Source organism: Taeniopygia guttata, chromosome 10, assembly GCF_048771995.1.
Source record: "Taeniopygia guttata chromosome 10, bTaeGut7.mat, whole genome shotgun sequence".
In the NCBI taxonomy this organism is placed as follows: domain Eukaryota; kingdom Metazoa; phylum Chordata; class Aves; order Passeriformes; family Estrildidae; genus Taeniopygia; species Taeniopygia guttata.
In genome coordinates, this window is record NC_133035.1 from 11690825 (window position 1) to 11712963 (window position 22139).

Below are 22139 nucleotides of genomic sequence, written 5' to 3' on the forward strand. Positions count from 1 at the left end.
ATTCTTTTCTTGTCATGAAACCAGCTGGTCAAACCTATGTTCTCAGTTACTTCTCTGAAATCAATAAATGAACAGTCCAATAAGCATGATTATGCTATGTATGTGTTAAATGCACCCAATGCTTGGTGTCTCTCTGTTCTAGAAGCTGTGATGACAAGCATTAGGTACTGCTGAGCAGGAATGCATTGCATCAGGGGTTATCCCTTGTGCTGCAGAATAGCTCCTCATCTCCCTGTGTGACACAGGAAAAATCTGAGCAGCTGTTCTGGGCTTCAGTGGTGTGACCTCAACACAGCCCATGGCTCCATAGCTGGACCTTGCAAATAAACACATGATTTGCATCCACATCCAGTGTAGCTCTAATATAAACATGTCAGCTCTCTGGGAGTTACTGTCTTATTGATTGCTGAACAATATTCTTGGTTTCTGTTTAGAAAAACATCAAAAATATTATTCATTAAAAAAATTAGTAAAAAGACTGTTCGGAAATGCAGCTGAGGTCATCAAATAAACATTTTCATCATCTTTTTGCACCAGCTGGATTGTAATGCCTTGTAATCTTAAATGCTAGTTTCAAAAGGGTCCTGCACTCCTGAGGATCTTACTGAATTTATTTTCAGTTGGAAGTACTTAAGATTTGATTTTACTCTTATTTTTAAAAATGAGACCGTAACAGGCACCATGCATTATTACTTACTTTTAAGCAGCATTTGTTATCAAGCAGTAAGTTTGTAATTTAAGCATGAAGTTTGGGATCAAGGCTTGCAGAAGCTTAATCCAGGAATTCTGAGTTCCATATATTTTAAAGGGTTATTTTGTAATGCAATCAGGAAAGGACACTTCCATAAAGTGACAAACAGAAATATGTAGTAATCTAAATACTTGGTTTTTTTCTGGGATTAGTTTGTATCTATTTGTTCCTAATGGAAATGTGATGCTCAGTGGGGCATTCTGATTCCCAGAGATTTATCTTTTCTCTTTGACAAAGTACATTTTATTCACCACTAGATTCATACCCTGTGATTAACATAAAGTAATTTCCTAGAAACAAATCCTTCCTGAAACTTCCTTCCAGCCATGTATGTGATCTTTGTTATACCTATGAGCACAGTGGAACCTAATGTTTACAAGCTTGGGATAATGGTGGTATGTTTTCAAGGAATTTAATTAATTCGATAATTTCTTTATTCTTTTTGTTGGGGTGCTTCAGAATGCATGTTTGTTTAAAAAATATGAAGGAAGAAAACAGTTAATGCATTCAGAGCATATTTTCAGTGCAGGTAAAACCAGATGCTTAAATGGTCTAGCCTGACTTAGGTAACTTTGTTTAAAGTACCAAAAAAGGCAAGGTAGTGGGAGCAAGAGGGTATTTATAGCTCATCAAAAGACTCCTTTTAGCTTGCCCTGAGCTCATCTGAGATTCATGATTTTCTCATGCAGTGCTCTGGTAGATTGTAACCAGACCAGTGTATTTCAAGTCATGCATCTTGCTGTGCCTCTGTGCTGTACTGCACAGAGCTCAAAATTCTACCTTCGTTATGAATATCTTCCTTTAGCTTTGTCCACTTACAGTTCAGTCAGCTTTCTGGAAGTGATTTAATCTTAAAATGCTTCATCTGTCTTCTGGAGGTTGTGGGCTGTTAGTTTAATCTGTTTCCAAGGAGTAGAGAACAATTCAGAAAGGGTTTTCATCACCAGCTGTTCTGGGAAAGGGCCGTCCCCTGCAGCTGCCCACCTCCTGGCCCTGCTTTTTCCTCCCATGGGAAATGCTCAAAGCTGAGTTAAGGATCTTGGTGCAGTGATTCAGGTATTGAGGTGAGTGGCAGGTGGGTTTGGCACCGTTCAGGCTTCTCTGGAGACTGACTGCTCAGATTGCTTGGCTTTTGAGCTGCCTGGAAGTATGAGGTATTTTTCTCTATATTGATTCTATCAACTTTGAGTTTCTTTCAACTTTTCCTGCTCAACCTATTGCTTATATCAAGTGTTACAGAATACTTGGTGTAGGAAAAACTGTCTCAGAAGTGCTTCTGGCATGAAAGAATAGTGTGTTCAGACAGATATTCCTGTGTTGACTTGTCTTGCAATTATCTATCAGCCTATAATCTGAAGCAGTTAATATGCTCACAGATTCTCTGGGTGTGTTTTTACTGCACATATGCAGCTAGTACTTGCAAGGCAAAGCTGTAAACATTACTTTCTGATTTTCTTGAAAAAAAAAAAAACTGTTTAAGTTTACTAATTGCATGTTTCTTCTTTAGTTATAGAGTCAAAAACACTACAAGGAGAAAAGGGAGAGCACAGTTTCAATGCTCCTGGAACATTTGTCATTGAAAATACAACTGTTGAATTTCAGAAGAGCACAGACAGGGAAATCATGAAGATCCAGGGGCCTCTTGGAGCAGATTTCATTGTCAAGGTGGGGTGTGTGAATGTACAAATCTACAAAGTTAGTGCAAGTACATGCAGCAGAGTGGTGGCTGTCCATCAGCTTGTAGCAACACAAAATCTTTTAGCTAGCAAGTAAGAAATTCTAATTACAATCCAGAGATCATTTATGCCAAGAAAGTCCAAACAAATTAAAATGCTACATGATTAATGTCTTTCCTGTGGTTGAAAGTACCACAGGATCTTTAATGGTAAAAATGGGCAGGATTTTTGTTTTAAATACTGCTGGAAGAACAGCAGTGTGACCCTGTGCAGTGGATTGAGCTAATCCAATTGCAGACTGCCACCTACTGAACCTGAGCACTGCTTCCAGCAGCACCCTGCAATCTCCCTCAGACATTGCTAATCCAGCCACTGACCATTTCCAATCCTTTTACATTTCTTTTCTATCCAGAACACATACCAGTTGCTTGCATGACACATCAAGATATTTCTAAGTTAGAACTGATCAATATTTTACTGCCAAAGGAAGGCACTCATACAGTTTGCTTTGGAAGTGACAGAAGTTTCAGAATTATCAGACTGCCTGGCTTTACCTGTCACATTGTAGAAATAGAATTTCAGTAGTTTTCCTTTTGCATCTCTAGACTTGCCTGACAGTGTGCTTGGATCACTTTTAGACTTCTTTCTGCAGCAGCAAATTTAAAATTTTTTTGCTAACAAAGACATAAACCAAAAGAATACAGTTAAGAACTTTGCTGTTTGAGAATAGATAATCTAGTGGTCACATTAATGCCTTGAATACTTTGAAAAACAAAGCACATTCAAATGTTTGACTATTGGGAGCCTAAATTTAATGGCTACTCTAGACTTTCTAGGAGTTTTATGTCTGTTATCCTCTTACTCTGCACTGCTATTGTGTATGAACTCTGTTTTAAAATGGCATGAGCAGTTGAGTACAGTGTACATGTGTGTTGTAATGGAAATTTCTTCAGACCAGGTACTCTGGATCAAAAGAGAGTGTGGTTCAGTTTTTCTTCTATCAACCCATCAGTCATCAGTGGAGACAAACAGAGTTCTTCCCCTGCACAGTGACGTGTGGAGGAGGTAAGTAATGTCAATTCTTCAGGAGTGATAACAAATAAAGATTAAAAGCAGTTGATTTACAACCTTCATTCTGCATTTTTAGTGATTAGATATTTGTGTTTCTCTGCACACTGGTAATTCTTCAGCAAAATAAATGACAGAGCAGCAGCTAAGCAGGCTGGTTAAGCTGGTACCAGCATTGGGGTTTTTACATACTGTCACTAGAAGTTATGTTTTTCCATAGCTGATGTTAATTTGAGTAAGAACATTGACTAATAAATAAAAATTAAATTCAAAATGGAAAATTGTAATTCATAGTGGATATCTGGGGAAAGTTAGCCAAGAAGCATGGTGAGATTTTAAAATAAGAATAATCAAGAAGTGAAGAAGTACTTCTGGCCTCAGTAGTATACATGAGGGAGAGTTTTAGAACATTTAGTTGAGGAATTAGTTATACAGAAAGCAGAATAAGTAAATAGAATTTAAAGAACATCTGCTATCAGTACTTTTGGCTGTCTGGTCGCAGACATTTAGTCCTGATGGTGGCTAGAGCAGCACATGTGGTATTGTAGCATCTACTCCTGGTTTAAGCACTGCAGCTTAGATGAAGTGTAGCTTCTCTCTGCTGCAGCTTATCCAGCCCACTGCTTGTCATGTCTGGTTCTGCAAAAAAAGTGTGAGCTCATGGTAGGAGGAGTGTTTGACACTGCAGATAGCAGTTTCCCTTCAGCCAGCATTTCCCAGGTCACCTGGAAAACAGACCAGGATGCTGGTGATATCGATACAGGGATTTTCTGGAGAGTGCAAATGTGGTTTAAATAGTTACTTGGGGCATGAATAAAGAGAGTGAAAGATGTTTAAAGTATGAGCAGAGTCTGGGGATCTTTTGAAGGACCATCCGTTTTGGCATTTGCACCTCCCTGTGATCTGAAATGCAGACAATATATGTGTCTGATATGTAGTCCCACAGGAAACTACTGTATCTTACAAGACACTTGGCTTCATGAAGAGTGATCCTTGCTGGAGCTGTGAGTGGCAATGCATATCCTCTGATGATTCCATCACACTGTGTTTATAACTTTTTTTCCTTAACTTGTCTGACAAGGGAAGAAGTATAAAGCATCACAGTTACTTTTGAGGACTTCATGTAAACACTGGATAGCTCAAGGGACATATTTACCTTCAAAGGTATTGGCTCAAATCCAGCCTTATTCAGACTGCTGTTATGGCTTGAAAATTATAGCTACATGTCAATCTCTTTGAAACCATCCAGGGTGTTCAAAGCCCTCCTTGTGGCTGCTTGCCTATAATATAAAACTGGTACCTTTATCAGAGGGACTTGGCAGTCCTCAGGGAGGACAGGAACTGAAGAAGCACAAAAACTGAGCTGCTCAGTCATTACAGTAGTATTGTTAAGAACAGCATGCAGGGAAGTTGTATTGCAGATTCCTGGCTTTAACTTATCTTAGAGTGGATTTAGTGTCCACATTGTCTGTTTGGCATCTGGTACTGGCAGTAAAAGAAAAGTTTCCTCACAACAGAGATTTGGAATTAGTGCATTGCCATTCCTCACTTGGATGCTGCTTCTGTCTTTAATTCTGTAATCTCCATGTATTGGAAGGGCCATCTCAGAGAGCACAGTCAAGCTTGAATGAACAAGAGTGTTTAAAAATTGTTTCTCTTGTTTGCAAGTGACATTTCTTCTGGGTCCTCTCAGTACTTACAAGAAATGAAACATAGATGCCGTGAGCACTGGAACTGCTTAGTTCTTTATGGTTGTCACTCTCATGCATGATGACACTTTGGATCAGCCAAGAGACACACAGCTGAAGCCACTGATACATGATACTTGACATTTTCAGTAGGCACGGGGACTTGTGCTGTTAGTTTGTTGACTCGGTTTGATTTTAATTCTTGTGGTCTAGGATATTTTTTCTTTGCACATACCAGAACATACTCCTCTCCTCAGTTTAAGTCCAAGTAAGCTTTTTTGAATGAGTCTTTTTTTCTTAGCCAAAAAATAACTTAGTGGTTTATAAAACTCAGATCCCTTCTTGCAACCAGTCTCCACACGTATTTTATTATTTGTTTTTCACCGAGTAGTTAGTTCAAGTCTTTTGTTGGCTCTTCAACTCAGAATGTTCTTGTATCTATTTCTTGGTTTTCTACAGTCCTTAGCAATGTTTTTGGATCCCATCTTCAATTCCTCTGGCTTTCTGTCTCAAGTATTTATTTCTTTTAGCATGAATGACTGTTTAATATAGCTCTCCAACATTCTGGTAACTCCTTCTTGGAGGAGGGCAGTTATACATTGTGGAACATGTGCTAGAGCCATATGGCTTCATAGCTTTGCTTTCTGACAGGTGAGCTGGTGCAGTACAGGTATTCCTGCATCAGAAGGAAATATGTGTGCCTCTTCTCTTAGAATATTAGAAGAATAAAGAGCTGGAAGTTTATTTAGTGTTAAGACATGTCAATATAATTGCTGTGCTGAATTGCCTTAAATGAAGGTGTGGTTGTGCATTTCCTGTTTCCTTGTTTAAAACCAAACCAAAAAAGAGTAAGACAGAAAATTAATTCCATGGGGAGAAAAGGCTGTTTTACTTTATCTCCATTAACAAAATTGAACTTTGCTTCTGCCCTAGGTTATCAGCTCAATTCAGCTGAGTGTGTGGACATTCGTCTGAAGCGTGTTGTTCCTGACCACTACTGTCATTATCATCCAGAAAACAAGAAACCAAAGCCCAAGCTGAAAGAATGCAACATGGATCCCTGCCCTTCCAGGTCTGTATGGAAAATAAGTTTGTGTGTGACACAGGCAGCTACTAAGGAAGAAGGAGCTGTATTTACTTAATTTCAATTATTTTTATCTTGAAGGCTACTTACTCTTGGTTGGTTATTGTGTGTGTTAAAGGCTGATACCTCTGCCAGAAGATGTGTGGCACTTCTTCAGTGTTGCAGAATTGAAGATTTTGCTTATACAGAGATATTGTAAATATCAGTTTGCTGAAGGGCTAATTCTGCTTTGTCTGTTGCTGAGTAGCACAGCACTAGTTTGAGGATCTTGTGAGGTTGTGTGAGGAGGACAGAGGGTTTGCCTACTTTTGGATTTATTGATGCTGCCATTCACAACATCTCAACAGCCAGACAGAAGCTCCAGTCAGTGCAAGTTTTACATATGGTTTAACTTGGTTTATTCATTTGCCTACCATAAAAGTTTGATTCTTCATTGGTACTGTAGTGTTGACAATTTAATAATTCAAGTTTGGGTCTATTTGTTTGGGTTTTTTAAAACTAGGCATTAAAAAAAAATCATTCCAAGTAAATATCCTTTGGTACAAATGCCACAGGATATTAGTGCCAAATTGTAAAGGCTACAGTACACACAAATTGTATTGAATTGCACTACAGTATTTCAAACTAACTCTTGGATTGTCTGGTGAGGTTTCCTGGCTGTGCTAAAGAATCTTAAAATAACATCACAGTATCAAGTCCCAGAACCTCACATTAATATGCCAGCTGGCTGAGCTAGAGTTATATGCAAGAAAAGGAAACACTCTCAATGGATTTCATTTCCTATAGCTAAACTGTCCATTTCCTTTCATTCCTGTTGAACATAATCATTGATAGTGACCTCTAACAGTTATAGATGTACAGACTTTCAAGAGCTTTTCCTGGAGTGAGTTGATCACTCTATGAAGCAGAAAGACTTCAGTAATGCTTGATGGCAATGGGTGCCAAATGTTGCAAAGCTGGAATGGGAAAATTAGGGGAAAGAAAGGGTGTAATTATATTTTACTTTGCAAATTTAGCTTATACAGCCAGGAAAACGAAAGTACTACTGGATATAATACCATGTTTCCTAGCATTGGCAGGAAGGCTTTATGCCTGCTCTATGCTATGCAGTTCAAATAAACAGCTCTAGAAGGGTCCTAAGCAGCATTCAGAACCCATCTAGGATGAATTCTGTGATGTATTTATTACACTGACACTCATTTCCCTCAGGAGTCTTTGTTACATATAGAAGTATGTGAATATTTTTTTGTTAATGAAGTAACTCAGACCTAAAGGGTCACTGATAATAAATTTCTCTGCTGGAAGCTTGCTCATTTAATATTTAATGGTGGTATGAAATAGAGAGGCTGTATGGTGAATAGTTCTTTATCCATGCAGAAAAGGTAAGATTATACAAGTCATAAGGTTTGCTATAAGGCTCATGGGTAATGAAGTAAGATTCCTGCATTTCACATTGGGGCTTGCTTACTTCAAGCATGATCACATAAAAGTATGTACTTGATGTACAGTTTTGGGTATGAGAAATAATGATGCAATATCTATTTTTTTGACAGTGATGGATTTAAAGAAATCATGCCCTATGATCACTTCCAGCCACTTCCTCGGTATGTATAACCAGGATAGCATATGTGTCAGCTTTAGCACAATTTCACTGCAAATATACTGCTTCAGTACTTAGATAATGGAACATATTTTGATTTTTTTTTTCTATACAGGAGGATAAGTTTACAAGAGTCCTGTAAACATCTCTGAATCTTGTGATTTATTTTAGTGTGCTCTGGATGATTAGCTTAACAGTCAGAGGTTAATATGCTCTTCTTGAAAATACCAATGTGAAGTCTTTAAAATAAACAGTTGTCCCCCTCGGCCCTCTCTGGCTGTAGTGCTGAGAAGAGCATCATCTTTAAACTGCATGTATGAATTCTTGTCTTGAAAGGTTTTTCTTTTGATAATGTATGAGATCTTATAGAACAGATCTCGCTACGTACTGGATTCTGGAAATTCTTTTTCTCTTGAGAAGTCTAATCCTTCTTCTCTTTAAATTTACAGTCTATTTATTCACATCAAGATACCAAATTGTTGAAATATCTTTTTCCTTAAATTAGGGCATCAGAGAACAACAGTTTGTTACTTTTTTTTTTTCTTTTTAACACCTGAATCACTTACAAGGATTTAAAACTTCTCAGGAACTCTTAGATGTTTTATAAAGAATGTTAGGATTAAACAGTATTGAGTCACATTTGCTTTTAATGTAAAGAATTATAGTTGAGTTAGTTGCATATTTATCTGAGTTGAACCTCTGCTTTATTATGTCATGCAATGAATAATGTGTATTTTTCTAAAGAAGTAAAGATATGAAGTGATAAGAATGAAATCATAGACTTGCACAGCTTAGAGGAGCTACTGATTACAGCTGATATAAATGTCATAGTTTATTTCTGTAGCAATTTGTCCTTGTGGATCTGCTGTCCTGTGATGTACTTTGGCCTTCATGCATAGATGGGGATTTTTTTCCTCTATAGCTTTATCCTGTAGAGTTCTCTAATTATATTCTGTGTCTCTCCCTTGCCATTTCTTCTGCCAATGCTTTTGTACTTCAGATCTCTCCTGGAACTCAGCTTAATGTATTTACAGGAGTATTTCATCTTCTGAACCACTTAGGGCTAGGAGACCACTTGGAAGAGAAATTTAATCCCCCTTTCTGCGCTTTACTGTGCTCAGCACGTTTGCATGACTCTGTGGTGAGATAGATTATGTCTGTGATAAAGCTGTGGGCAGGATCTCTTATTTCAAACACTAAGAACTACAGACCAAGGCCCACCTCATTTCAGCACCTCGGTGTGCTCTGTCAGAAAGCATTGTGGTCTTCCTGGGTGATGCTTCAGAGGAAGGACTGTAAAATAACAGGCAGCCAAGCAGGGCTCAGAGTTGGTGCCAGCAGGAAGGAGAGGGGAAATGGGCTGTGCTGTACTGGGAGGGCTCCTAAGGAAACACCACAGAGACAGAAACACCTCTTCTTGCGAGAATTGCTGAAAGAAAACAGCAGCTGAAAGTTTGTTTACCACGAGGAGATGACTCTGGTCCAGTGTGGATGCCAGTGTTGCTTCAGTGCAGCAAGATTTGTCTGTGCTGCTGCCTGGGAAAGAGCTGAAATGCCTGTGCTGGCTCTGCTTTCTTTTCTTCTCTTCTCTTACCTGTTTCTTGCGTGCTGACACAGGATTGTTCTTGCAAAGCGGGCAGAAAACCAAAGTCCAGGATACATACTGGAGCAAAGCTGTGCAGACTGCTTCACCTCCACCAGCAGTCCCACCTCGCACCTCCTCCATAACCCCAGGGCCATGTGGAGGCTGCCTTGCAGTCCTGTGGTGTGCACCCCTGCTTTCCCATTCACACGAGGAAGTTGTGGGAAAGTCGTGGTGCACACCACAAGATCTTGAAAGAGTTCTCCTGTGGCTAGAGTTGTAAATGCCCCACTGAAATATTTTTACAGATGGAGAATTCTTTTGAAATAAATAGAAAAATTTCCCAGGATGAAAATTTTCTTTTAAAGCTTTTGGAATGCTTCCATTTATTTCAGACTTGTTGGACTGTTGAGGATCCCTTGACAGCTGTGGGTTCTGGAAAGTATCTCCTTGACTGCTTGCCCAAGACCCCCCTTTTCCCCAGTAGCCATGGACCTCACTCCATCTTGAAAATGCTTGTGGGAGTATAGGATCTGGAGTGTGTTTGAAACTGATGAGATAAAGAAAAACAACTATAAAATTTCACACTATAAACACTTGCAAGCCTTATATTACATCACAGTGAGCCTTACATCTGTAAATCCATGAGCTGCTAATTCATTAAATAGCTAATAGCTCTTTAGTTCCTGATTTTTTAAAAGAAAGTTAGTTAACACTGGCCATTCATCAAGTCAGAGAGTGTAACTCTTGCTCTTCAAATGCATTTTATTATTGTTATATGACATCAGTATCTCAGCACAGATTTATTCAGAATGCTTTTGAGTATATATTCCATTGTTGACGTCCCAAGGCTTGCTCTGTGTTTCATACTCATTCTTCTGTTGACCTTAAGCATGATTAATATGTTTTTGTAGTCAGCTTAATGAATTTCCTAAAATAAGAAGTGTCCTTGGTTTGCCTGCTGCATCATAAAAAGTATATTGCTTAAATTTACCTTTGATTTATCGGCCTTTGGCTCATTGAGTCTGATAGTATGACTTCCTTTTTGATAACCATGTTGATTACTCTTGATTAATTGATTTTGGTGGGATATTGTAGTCCTTGCTAGGTCCATCGTTCAGAACAGATACAATTCTTTTCATGATCCTTTCTGAGCCTCTGTAGTAACAGAGATAAGGTTTAACTAACAGACATTGATGAGTCTTAAGATGTACTGTAGATCTCAATCATCTCCAAGGGCTTGGCTTTGATTCAGGAGGGTGATGGAAAGAAAGGAACAGATAGGAGGTAAAGGGTGAAGAGATAGTGTGTGGGGGTCATTGGAACCTGCAGACAAACACTTTGATATAAACTTGTTATGTTTAAATGTGACAGGAGCAGGACATCCTTCAAGTTAGGGTTTTTTGCCAGGTAATTGCTTAAATGTGCATTCATGCTAATAGGTGAAACTCAGTTTATAGCTTAAAAACCTCCATGTCATTCTCACTTCAGATGGTGCAACATTTTCCATCTTTATTGTAGTTAGGTCTAAGATTGTGAATAGATGTCTATTTTGAAGATATTTCTTCCCAGCAGATTGTTTATCATCTCTCTGTTGGAGTCTACTACCCCAGAGCTCTACTGATTCACAGGCTTTTCTAATCCTAAATCTGTGCATTGCCCTGCTGCAGGAGCAATCAGCTGAGTTAGCCAAAGCAGCTGAGATGGATGAGCAGCTGCCTTTTGCTTGAAGCAAGCTGGAAAGTGTGAATACAAGGTCATTCGATGGCATTTTAATGAGGATGGGAAACTCTTGCAGAACCACAGTCATGACCAGCCAAATGGTACCTGCCACTATTTAATTTCATTGCAGTCCTTATGGATGAAGGCAGTTTGGTATGAAATGGCTGGGTTGTCCCAAAGTGTTAGAAATCACATAAAAATTGCTTCAGGAACAGATTTTTAAGGGTATTCTGAATGATGTGAGCAGCGATGAGCCTGTAAGTAATAACAACCTCAGTCAGGGCAGCCAGATTTGTCTTTGCCTTTCAGACTTCATAGGATCTTAAATACATGGGCTTCTTGGTCTCTGACAATGGTAATAAATGTCTATGTAATCATGCAAATTAATTGTCAAAAGTATTCAATTTAGATGATTTAGACTATTTGAAAGTAAATTTATTCCAGTAATCAAGCTCAGTATATTCAGTTTCTAACTTATATATGAGAATAAAAGTTGAAATATACTTACATTTGCAGTTCTACTTCTGATTTTGCACATGAACTTAAGCCTTGAATAATGCAAGGTAGGACGGCTAGTCAATGTATTTTTATAACAAGGAATCCAGCAACCAAACTACCAGTAAGCTTTAATTTACACGAAGGCTGGACTCAATATTTTGCATTTTTAATAGATGTTAGTGGAATAAGAATGAGACTTATGAGGTTTTTTTTTCCAGGTGGGAACATAACCCGTGGACTGCATGTTCAGTTTCCTGTGGAGGTGGTATTCAGAGGAGAAGTTTTGTGTGTGTAGAGGAGACCATCCATGGAGAGATACTGCAAGTGGAGGAATGGAAATGCATGTATGCCCCAAAGCCCAAAGTCATTCAGACCTGCAATCTGTTTGATTGTCCAAAATGGGTGGCAATGGAGTGGTCTCAAGTAAGTTGAGAAGTAATTTGGACCTTCAGTCTTGTTTTCTATAGAAAGCCTCTGGTCTTGTGTTACCATGTATTTGTTAGCACAGGACTATTAGAAAAGTATAGCCCTGAAAGATAATCAATAGTACTGGGAAAAGTTTGCTCTAAGCAGTTCTGCCTGATAATCAAAACGTTGCTGTGTCTGTGTGGAGCAAAATGCAAAAGTAGAATTCCTTGTGCCTCTTGAATTCCTGCTTTGCATGGAGCAGAAGTTAGAGGTCAGGCCCCTTTGCAGTCAGGTCATTTATGTCTCAGTTCTTGATAAATGTAGTATTTCACTGGCTGTAATAGTTAAAGGCATGTCTGTCCCAGGGGCTGGCAAGTCTGCAAGGGTGATTTTCCAGCATTCTTACCTTTCATTACAGTAACAATAGCCTAAGCCAGCTTGTCCTGGTTGTAGTTACCTGATACGGTCAGGTCAGCACTCCTGTAATTCCTGAGTTCATCCAGATGACATCAGTGACACGAGAGTGTAGAAAACACAGCTCCCCTCACCCAGCCTTGACTGAAAATCACCACTGTGAGAGAGTGCATTCTCAGTGCATATAGCCACTTCTATTTCATCCTTCTGCCAATCAGATAAGCATCACAGAACCCCAAGAAATCACTTGCATTCCCAAAACTTAGACTTTTATTCCCCAGCATCAACCTTTCCCTTATTCACCTAGCAATGCAGGGGCAAATTCTTACATCTCTGTGGGAAAACTTCAGCGAACCCCTCATTGCTGCTTGTAGCATCCTTCTGAGCAGTGTGTGCAAGTGCAGCCCTGGGAGCATGTCCTGGTTAAGGGCTAATTTGGGAGAAAACCTCTGGAAGGAGCCCCCAGAAAACAAACCCCCACGGCCCCTCTCCCCCCCACACTTGGTTCAGGAAGAATTTTCTTGGAGAGGAGTGGGAAAAAAACCAAAACACTCCCCAGCACCAAAAAATGAACAACACCAGAAGACAAAAAAAAAAAAAAAAAAAAAACCTCTTTCACCACTCTGAAGAGATGACAAATGCAGAAAGTCTCTCTTGGGAATGAAGGCCGGGTCTGGGCGCTGGGGATTGCTCTGGGCACTGGGGATGGCTGCTGAAGGTCACAAAGCACAGGCTCTCGGTGTTCCTCAGTGCTTCCCAGGTCCCAGTCCAGAGCAGGTTGGAATGATACTCAGGAAAGGGAAAGGAAAGAAAAAAAAAACAGTCCAAGGAAAAAAAATCGGGCTACTTAGCTAAACTAACTAACGAGCAGAAGCAAAAGCAGAAGCAAGCAAAGCAAATCAAGCACTAGGCTCTTCTAGACAGCAGACCATGGGGCAGGTGAGCCAGCTGATAACAAGACAGAGCAAACCTTCGCTTCCAGAGTCAGCTCTGAAAGCACAGAACACAGTATCAAACACAACAGAACACACGACTGGGGACACAAACCCCATAATGTCACCCCAGGGCAGGGCAGGAGGCTGAGCTGCTTTCTGTCCCCGCAGTGCACGGTGACCTGCGGCCGGGGGCTGCGCTACCGCGTCGTGCTCTGCATCGACCACCGCGGGCAGCACGTCGGGGGCTGCAACCCGCAGCTCAAACTGCACATCAAGGAGGAGTGCATCGTGCCAATACCCTGCTACAAGCCAAAAGGTAACTGGAATTTTGTCTGCGCCTGTTATTGTTTTACATTTTTGTCCAGAGAATTAAAAGCCCCTGGTAACCTTTTTTCAGAAATGCCAGAAGCTGGAATTTACTAGGATTTTTTTTTTTTTTCAGTTTTGGCAGAAATAAGCACTTTAATTACTGGTGCTAGGAGAAGTTCCCTGCTGATATTTTTTGCTGATAATGTGGCCAGACTGTCGTGAGGTGAACGTGCCAACTAAATCTATATAGTCTGGTCAAATTGGGAAAACCAGAGTTAATGAGCTTAACACAGGGAGGAGGAGTTGTTCAATAATACTTGAAATGGGAATGAAACTTGATGTGTATCACCTAGGATGTTCTTATTTGCTTTAAATTAAATGTGTTGTCCTAGTGTCAACATTCTCAATGTGACTCAGCAGCTCATTAAGTTATACTCAAACTACCTTCCTTTTCCCTTCTCTATTTTTGCATATTTAAAACAAAGAATGGAACTCAAACAGCATGATGAAGTTTTCTAATAAATTTTGTGTTATTATCCTCTATAGCTACAAAAGCATTAGATCAATAAGCAATGTAAACTGTGAAATTTTGAGGTGATTAATGCTAACAGCTACATATTGCTTTGATTCTGGAGAAATTACTAATGTTTTGGGTTTTTATCCTCTACCAGAAAAAAGTCCCGTAGAAGCAAAATTGCCATGGTTTAAACAGGCCCATGAAATGGAAGAGACCATCACAGTCTCAGAAGAGCCAACGTAAGTATGCTGCCTTTTACAGTGAAGAAACATTTCCAGTGTGTTTTACAGATCTCTGGAGTGATTGTTGCTATGCAGTTTGCTTTGACAGTTGGCCCTCCATGGGAGATGAGTCCTGTGGTGAGCTGTTCCTAATTTTACATCTCAGTAACTTTGCTTCTGGAGCTCCTGTTCTGGATGATACAGAGCTACACTACTGCAGTGCCCCTATATCATTCAGGAGTTCAAAGGGATCTTGATTTAACCTAATTAAGCCCTAATTAATGCATGTGGAGATGCTTCGACAGAAATAAATTAAATGAATTCAGTTTTATCCTGGTTGTAGCTGTTACCTCAAGAATGTAGTGGTGGTATTAAAACTTAAGAGGTACTTTGTAGGGTTGCCAGGATTTCCTTGGGGGGTGACACCAATGCATAAAGTGAGAAAAACCTGCTGATCTCTGTGCTTAGCTGCATCTATGGGGGTAAGTTGTGCTATTTTACATGTGTATATGTGTGAAATAACATCTGGATTTTGTGAGTCCTCTTAAAAACTGATGAGGTTAAGCCTTGCAAGTCCTGGGGATGAAAGCATAACTTAAATCCAGCTACACTTGTTCCTGACCCTTGTATGCTAGGGCATCCACACAATTCCTTATATCCCCTGTGTACATTTCATACACACACACACACACATACACATTTATTTATATGTGTAATATATTCAGTATATAGGCATTAAACTATTAAAATTTCTAAAAAGTATTAGCTTTGTATATGGTAAGATTTTGAACAGTATTTTATTGTACGGTGTTGAATTCTGCACTCGTTTGTAATAATGTCAGTTTGAAATAATTTAGATGAGCTTAATGAAGTTACTTTGGATTTATATTGCTCTGATAGCAGAGTGTACCTTAAGCTTATTTTTCTTCTTCCATCAAGCTATTCCTGATTTTTGGCACACATGCAGCAACAGGTGTGACCATGAGTAATAAAATCTTTACACCTGCAATGACTCACAGAAGAAAACCTTTGCCAAACAGGTGTTTATATAGTTATGGTGACTGTAGTTTAAACTTTTCACTGCTCTAGCCTCTCAAGTCAAGTGTCAACCTACTGTGAGTGGTTATTTCACTCTCCAAATCAGTGGCCCTGAATTCAGGCAGGGTAGTAGCAAAGACAATAAAAATAAAGTGTGATTGTCAAAGGGGGATGATGCAATCAAATGTGTGTTTAAAGTGTCAGGGTAGCAGAATGAAGGTATATGAGGTCACTTCTAGAGAGGATTCAGCATGAAGCCATAAAGAAAATTATCTCTAGCATTACAAAGTCCTGCTGTGGCAACTATGAGCTAATGCAGTTTCTGGGTTTTCAGGATCCTTCAGCATCAGTCTGACAGAGCAATCAGGGAGGACTGGCAGGGACACAGCATTGCTGGTTCAGAGGAGATGTAGAATGAAACAGAGCTGAGACAGAAACTGTCATGGGGTGCCTTGTCCTGACAATGACAGCAGCTATTCTTCCTTCCTAGCTGTGACCCAAATATTCCACTGTGGCCTTTTCCTTCTCCACTTACTCTGGAGACTTAGATGTTTCCCATCTTTCATTCATGAGCCTCATCCTGTCCTTAGACTTTCCCTCACAATTTCCAGAAGCATTTTAACCTGAAAGATTTCCCCAGCCGCCTCTTGCTGACTCCCCTCACCATCCCCTCTGTGCTGTGCACCCCACTCTGGGCTCTCCTGGGACCCAGCTCTAACACTGTGGCCAGATTCCCCATGAGTTTCATTTTACTGTCTTCTGCTGCCAACTGCTCACTCTTTAATCTTCTAAGGAAGCTGGCAGGTAAGGAGAGATGAGAAATAGCTGATGCCTGACTTATTCCTTTTTGCAGATTGTCTGTGGGTCATGTGGACAATAATGGTTTGCAGCCATAGAATTTCTCCATCAATGCTTTAAACATCATGCTCAAACTGCTGTGGTCCTTTCCAGCCAGAGTCAGATTTTTGGGACAGGGATTAAGATTTAAAAGAAACTGTGGCAATAAATTGCTTCTTCTCCCAGAATAAATTATAACAAGATTTCCCTCTGGTTCAGATCTGTTTAACTTTGTTTTCTGTAATTTAGGCATGGCACAGTGATAACTCGCAGCCTACCTCTGCCTAGCAGGAGACTTATGATTTCCTTGGTAAAATGCAATCACTTCTAATTTTAGTTGTTCTCTTGTCATCCAAATTTAAACCACAATATGAATTCTCTTCTTCTAGTCCATCCTTTTATGACAACTTTCTCTCTATGCTTTTGTGTAATGTTTTAGTTGATAATGAATAAGAGAATAAATGCAGCTGTGTTTTAGAACCCACAAGTGATGGATATGCCAAAAGTAGCTTGTGGAAGATAAATACTTCTGCCGCTGTGGTCTACCACGGCTGGTGTCCTGAATTTACATAGAGGGGGAATGTTCAAAAGCTTCTTTTTTTTATTATTAGCAAAATAAAAAATGACTGTCCTTAAAGTGAGGCCAAGAAAAATGTATGTCTGACCTTTTTAGTTTTCAGTTGTGGAATGTGATGACAGTTGATACCAATCATTATTTTAAATGTTCTTCCCTCGAGCCTTCTTAGTTACAGTGGGATTCGCAGAGAAGCTCCAGCAAGTTTCTGCATCCTTTTTATTACTTGTAAGTTAAAGAAATAGACACCTCAGCTGCCTTTCTCTGTCATTGCTTAGGGAAAAACTAAAATGCTTTCAAAAGCTGATATATTTTTTCAGCAATATGAACTCAAAAGTGATGTGAAATGCAGTGTTTCTCATAAAGGTTCCCACTTACTGCACTGGAGTCATTTTCACAGACATGTCCCCACTGTGCCTTTGGTGATAGAGGATTACTCATTTCTCACAGCTCTTTCTTTGAAAATGGGCTGGTGATTTTGGCTGGTAAAACCAGCAGTATGACTCTGTTCAGAGCAGGCAAGGGTGGTGCTTCAGGGAGGGGTAGGGTGCCAGCACCATGGAAGTTCTGCTCAGTAAGAGCCAACATTGTAGATGCTTCTCTAGACTTATCCAGGACCCTTGGTGCACTAGGACTGGACTGGAAATATTGTTAGAGCAGCCTTTTTTTCTCATTATTTAGGCAGTTCCTGTCTTAACTGAAAGAAAGAACTATGGTCATGAGGAAAATAAAAAATTAAGAGACACCATGTTTTCCAAATCTTCAGCAAGCTGCAGAGGGCTGCACTGAGTTCAGTTTTCAGTTTAGATTCGATTTGGTTGAGTTGGACTGCTCTGTGCCAGTTCAATCACCATTAGTTTAGGTCACTGCTTCATTTCTCAGGTCATCCTATACTTGCTTTTACAGCATGTGCCAGGTGAATGAACATTTCCATTACTGCTAGACTGATAACACTGCAGCATGGACATGCCCTCCACTGCATCTGAAGTATCTTCATTATTTATACCTGCTCAGATGGGTATACGAGAAATTTAGTTCAATGTAGCATTGGGAAGAATGACTGGGTAAAAAAGTTTATAAAAAGTTGTACCTGCTCCAACTTGCATTTTTCTATTTTCTTTTTTTTTTTAATAACAAGAGGAGTGTCATCTACAAACCTAAAGAGCTCAGCAAATTTCCAGTTACCACTATCCTGTCCATTATAAATTTCTGATGATCTACAAAGCATTGTAGTACAACTACTTTGATACTCCTTAATCCTAACCTGAGATGACTCTGAGTGTGTGCCCACTGAAGGCAGACCAAGTTTTCTTCAGGGAAGTATTGTGTCCAAGGCATTCCCATGTGTATGCTGTGAATGCCAAAATGCCTCACATCTGAGGCTGCTGGAGGTTGCTTTAATGACCTGTCACAGGCTTTGCTTTTGCATGTTCAAGATAAAGGAAAAATTTAAAAAGCCCCATCTGCCTGAACTCAAAATTCACATAAAAATCAGCTCTCTGTGTTCAGCCAGTTCTTTGCTCTGCTTTCATATTAGCAGTCTCCATTGGCATCTGTTGAAGGTACTTAGTGTGACTTGAACATGATCATCCTTGCAGAAGTTTTATAGTTTAGGATTTCAATAGGTACATGGTCACATGGCTAGTTTAGCAAATACCAAGGTACAATAAAAAGTACTTTGTGTGTTCATTTTTTATCTTGCACTGAAAAAATACCAGACACTAATATTCAACACGAAAAGCTCAATTTTACTATAGGCTTGTTATAAGACAAGGACAAAAATGCTTAGAATTTTCTGAGTTTCTTTATAAATCAGTTGGTTGTGGAGTGAAATGTTTGCTGTGGTTCAAAATTTCCTTTAATTTATACAGGATTTCAAAATAATATTTTTGAAATACATTATTTTTGGAATGTTTAAATCCACTCAACTAACAGTACACAAAACTAACACTAATATCTGGTATGCTGCTGTCATGCTTTTACCAAAAGAAGTTATTACTTTCAGACTATAAACTTAGGTATGATTAGAAGACCAACTATTTTCAACTATAAATGTCCATCAATTTTATTTTTCCAATTAGGTACATAAGTAGAAATGGACCTATTTTTTTTTAAGAAGGAGAAGAAAGTAATCATTCTGTTAAGCCTGTGCACACTGGCCTTGATCCAATAAAGCACTTAAGCACAAGTTTCCCTCTGAACACATTGTCATCCTGTTGGCTTCAAAGCACAGCTAATATGCTTAAGTTAGGCTCATGATTAAGCATTTCATTGGATGAAGGTGATTTTGCCACCCTAGGTAGTTTGCGTGGCTGTCTTTGAAAAGACTGTGAGATGTTCCAGGATTAATCTGATTCTATCTGTTGGGGTAAGAGAAAGCTTTCATTTGCAGCTTTTCCCACAGAATAGTCATTCGAATTTATACCAGAGGCATCTGGTTGATCCTCACCAGCTGTGCCATTGACTCAGTGGGCTGTTGGGCTGTTCCTAACCTGAATTTGTTCCTAACCAAATTTATTCCTAACCTGGCATTTGCTCAGATTTGATCACTGTAGGACATGCACTGCTTTGATAGTATCCTTCCAATAAATATCAATCTGGCCTTCTTAGAAGGTGCTCAGACCTGTGAAGGGATGAGCACTGGGAATTCTTGGTGCCAGGAGGAGCTGGGGATAACGTGCCTTTTCCTGAAGGCTGGTTAGGACCAGTGAGCTCTAACAAAAAATCTGAGACAGCTCAAGGAAATGTTGATGGGCTTAGATCTATTTATATTTGTAGCACAGCTATAAAGCTATTTCATTAACATACCCTAAAGAATAACCAGTTAATCTTTTAACCTCTGTTGGAAATGGGAATAGTCTTTTCCACAGAAAAAGTCACTTTTGGGGTCTGTCCCCGTCACAGTCTGGGTGACTATCCCAAGGACTGACTTAGAGTATCCTTACAGGTTATCCAGCCATCTGTTCTTTCTTCTATTCAATTCTCCCTCTGTGTATACTGGCAAGAAATTATTGGCAAGATGATAAACTGTGCACAGAATCAAACCACACTGTTGACATTTTTCTGTGCTTACTGTGTATGCAGAGTGTAAACACTGATTTTTGTCTTACACAAGTGTTCTTATGTTTGTAAGGGCAGCTTTCCTGCAGGAAGGGAAAGATAATTCTTTATCCAAGATAAGGGCCAAATCTTTGAATCCTAATTTGGATCTTTCTTTCCAAATAAATTTTTAACATTGGTCAAATTATCCTCCTGTATCTCCCACTGGTGTTTTGATCATCAGCTACATTTGGACACATAATAAAGAACAACTGCAGCCTTTTCATGGGGAAAGAAATTCTAGGAAATTCTCCATTTGACTTCTTATAAAGTACACCCCAGAGCCACCCAGGATAACTTTATTAATGAAATCCAACCCCTTGTCTCTAGTGCCATTTGGAAAATGACTATGAGATATTAATGTGACCCTCAAAGTCAGAGAATATTATAACAAATTCATGACCTGTAAAACAAGATTTTATTGTAGTTCATCAGGGGCATAAATGCTTTCTAATAAAAATGATGGACTGTAGACTGGTTAGACCTCTTTATTGAAGATGAGGCTGCTTGCAAGATTGAATCTGAAGAGCCTGCAGTGGTGTGCACTGGAAATGGCTCTATTTGAAAAGTGCTTCTCTTCTCTCTGGTTGCTGATTATTAGTATGACATAAGGTGAGGCCCCCTCAGATTTAAGCAGATTGCAAATATACTTTTGGCATATGCCCAAGTCTGTGTATCTGGGGAGTTATTTTATATTGTACAGATGCATCTTCCTGGAGTTTCTCCTTTTTCTCTTTGCTGGAGGAGACTGAGAAAAGATTTAGGTGTTTTCCTTTTTCCTCAGAAAAGGATACAGCTTTCCCTTTCCTCATTATTCTTTCTCCTCTTTTCCTACATTTTCTTGTGTGAATTTTGGTAAGTGGTCTGGAATGTGAGAGTCAAGTGAGAGACTTAAGTCCCTTTTTTGCATTCTGTTTAAGCGTCAGTGTTATGTATTTTCTGCTCTGTGTATAAACACCCGTTTATGTGTGTTGGCTGTGTTTTAGCTGTGCACACACAGGCACAATTGGATGGAATAAATGACAGTGCTTGATGATCTGCAGGTTTATTCCTGAGCCCTGGTCTCCATGCAGTGCCACGTGTGGCAGTGGCATCCAGGTGCGAGACGTGAAGTGCCGGATCCTTCTCGCCTTTACTCAGACCGAGGTTGAGCTGCCCGAGGAGGAATGTGAGGATGAGAGGCCACCAACAGAACGAGTCTGTCACCAGGCATCCTGTGACAGTGATCCTGTCCCCTACACGCCAGAATTTCCTCATGCTGAAGATGGCAGTGTGATTTATGACTGGGAATATATTGGCTTCACTCCATGTTCAGCCACATGTCTTGGAGGTACCTTATTTTTTCTTAATTTATCCTGAGTTGTAAGAATTTGGCATTATTTGGTATTGTTGCATCTCCTGTTAACGTTACCTTAAAGTAACTATGTTGATTTGTATTAAAACCTGCAGCTGCAAGCTTTAACATATTTTTGGTTACCGATAGAGTATTTCAGATTACTTTCTTTCCTTCAGCAAGCACTTACTGGGTAAAGTAAGGTGCAGGAAGTTGATACTGCAGCTTGCTTTAGTCCTGCAGCTGCAGGAGTGTCAGCTGCCAGGCCCTCTGGTAGCGGTATGTCTGATGCATCAGTGTGGAAATGTTTAGATGATCCACCTTTTCCTAGGAACCAAAAGTGTATGGTTTCAGAGTAAAAATTCCCATGTTTACTCCTTTTCTTCCAAAAAGCTGCCATTCTCTGCAGAACAGTAGGAATACAGAGCTGTAATTAGGGAGACTTGCTTGCAGCCTGGCTGGCGTGAGGATCAAACGGGAGCTGGTTTGGGTCTGGGTGCAGTGTATCACTGCCTGGGAGCTCTGTGCCATACATCTGTCTGCAAGTAGTTAGGCACATTCCTGCTTGGATGTAATCGAATCTCCCTGTCGTCCTAAGTACATGTTACCAGACAAGGCTGCTGGTGTTGCTACTACTTACTGTACTTTGGGACTGAACACAAGTGAGTTATGAAGTGCTAAGTGGAGGCAGTGGAATTGTGAACACACCTATATATGACAGGACTGCTGACATCAGTGGGAAGTGAAGACAGTTGTACCCATAGAAGAAATAAAAAATGTAGAAA

General features: G+C 39.7%; 1 protein-coding gene across 5 annotated transcripts in view; it reads left to right on the plus strand.

Annotated features, from left to right (window-relative positions):
- Window positions 1-22139, plus strand: part of ADAMTSL3 (ADAMTS like 3) — a 170750-nt gene that overhangs the window by 108136 nt on the left and 40475 nt on the right. For 4 of the 5 annotated variants that reach the window (XM_072934075.1, XM_072934074.1, XM_072934076.1 and 1 more), the window contains exons 9-16: window positions 2259-2416; window positions 3381-3492; window positions 6117-6255; window positions 7821-7871; window positions 11888-12092; window positions 13595-13742; window positions 14407-14491; window positions 21065-21351. In XM_072934075.1, the coding sequence (XP_072790176.1) occupies window positions 2259-2416; window positions 3381-3492; window positions 6117-6255; window positions 7821-7871; window positions 11888-12092; window positions 13595-13742; window positions 14407-14491; window positions 21065-21351 (1185 nt within the window). Of the gene's footprint in view, window positions 1-1265; window positions 1816-2258; window positions 2417-3380; window positions 3493-6116; window positions 6256-7820; window positions 7872-11887; window positions 12093-13594; window positions 13743-14406; window positions 14492-21064; window positions 21352-22139 lie in introns of those variants that run through there. The other variant, XM_072934077.1, reaches the window with a different exon arrangement.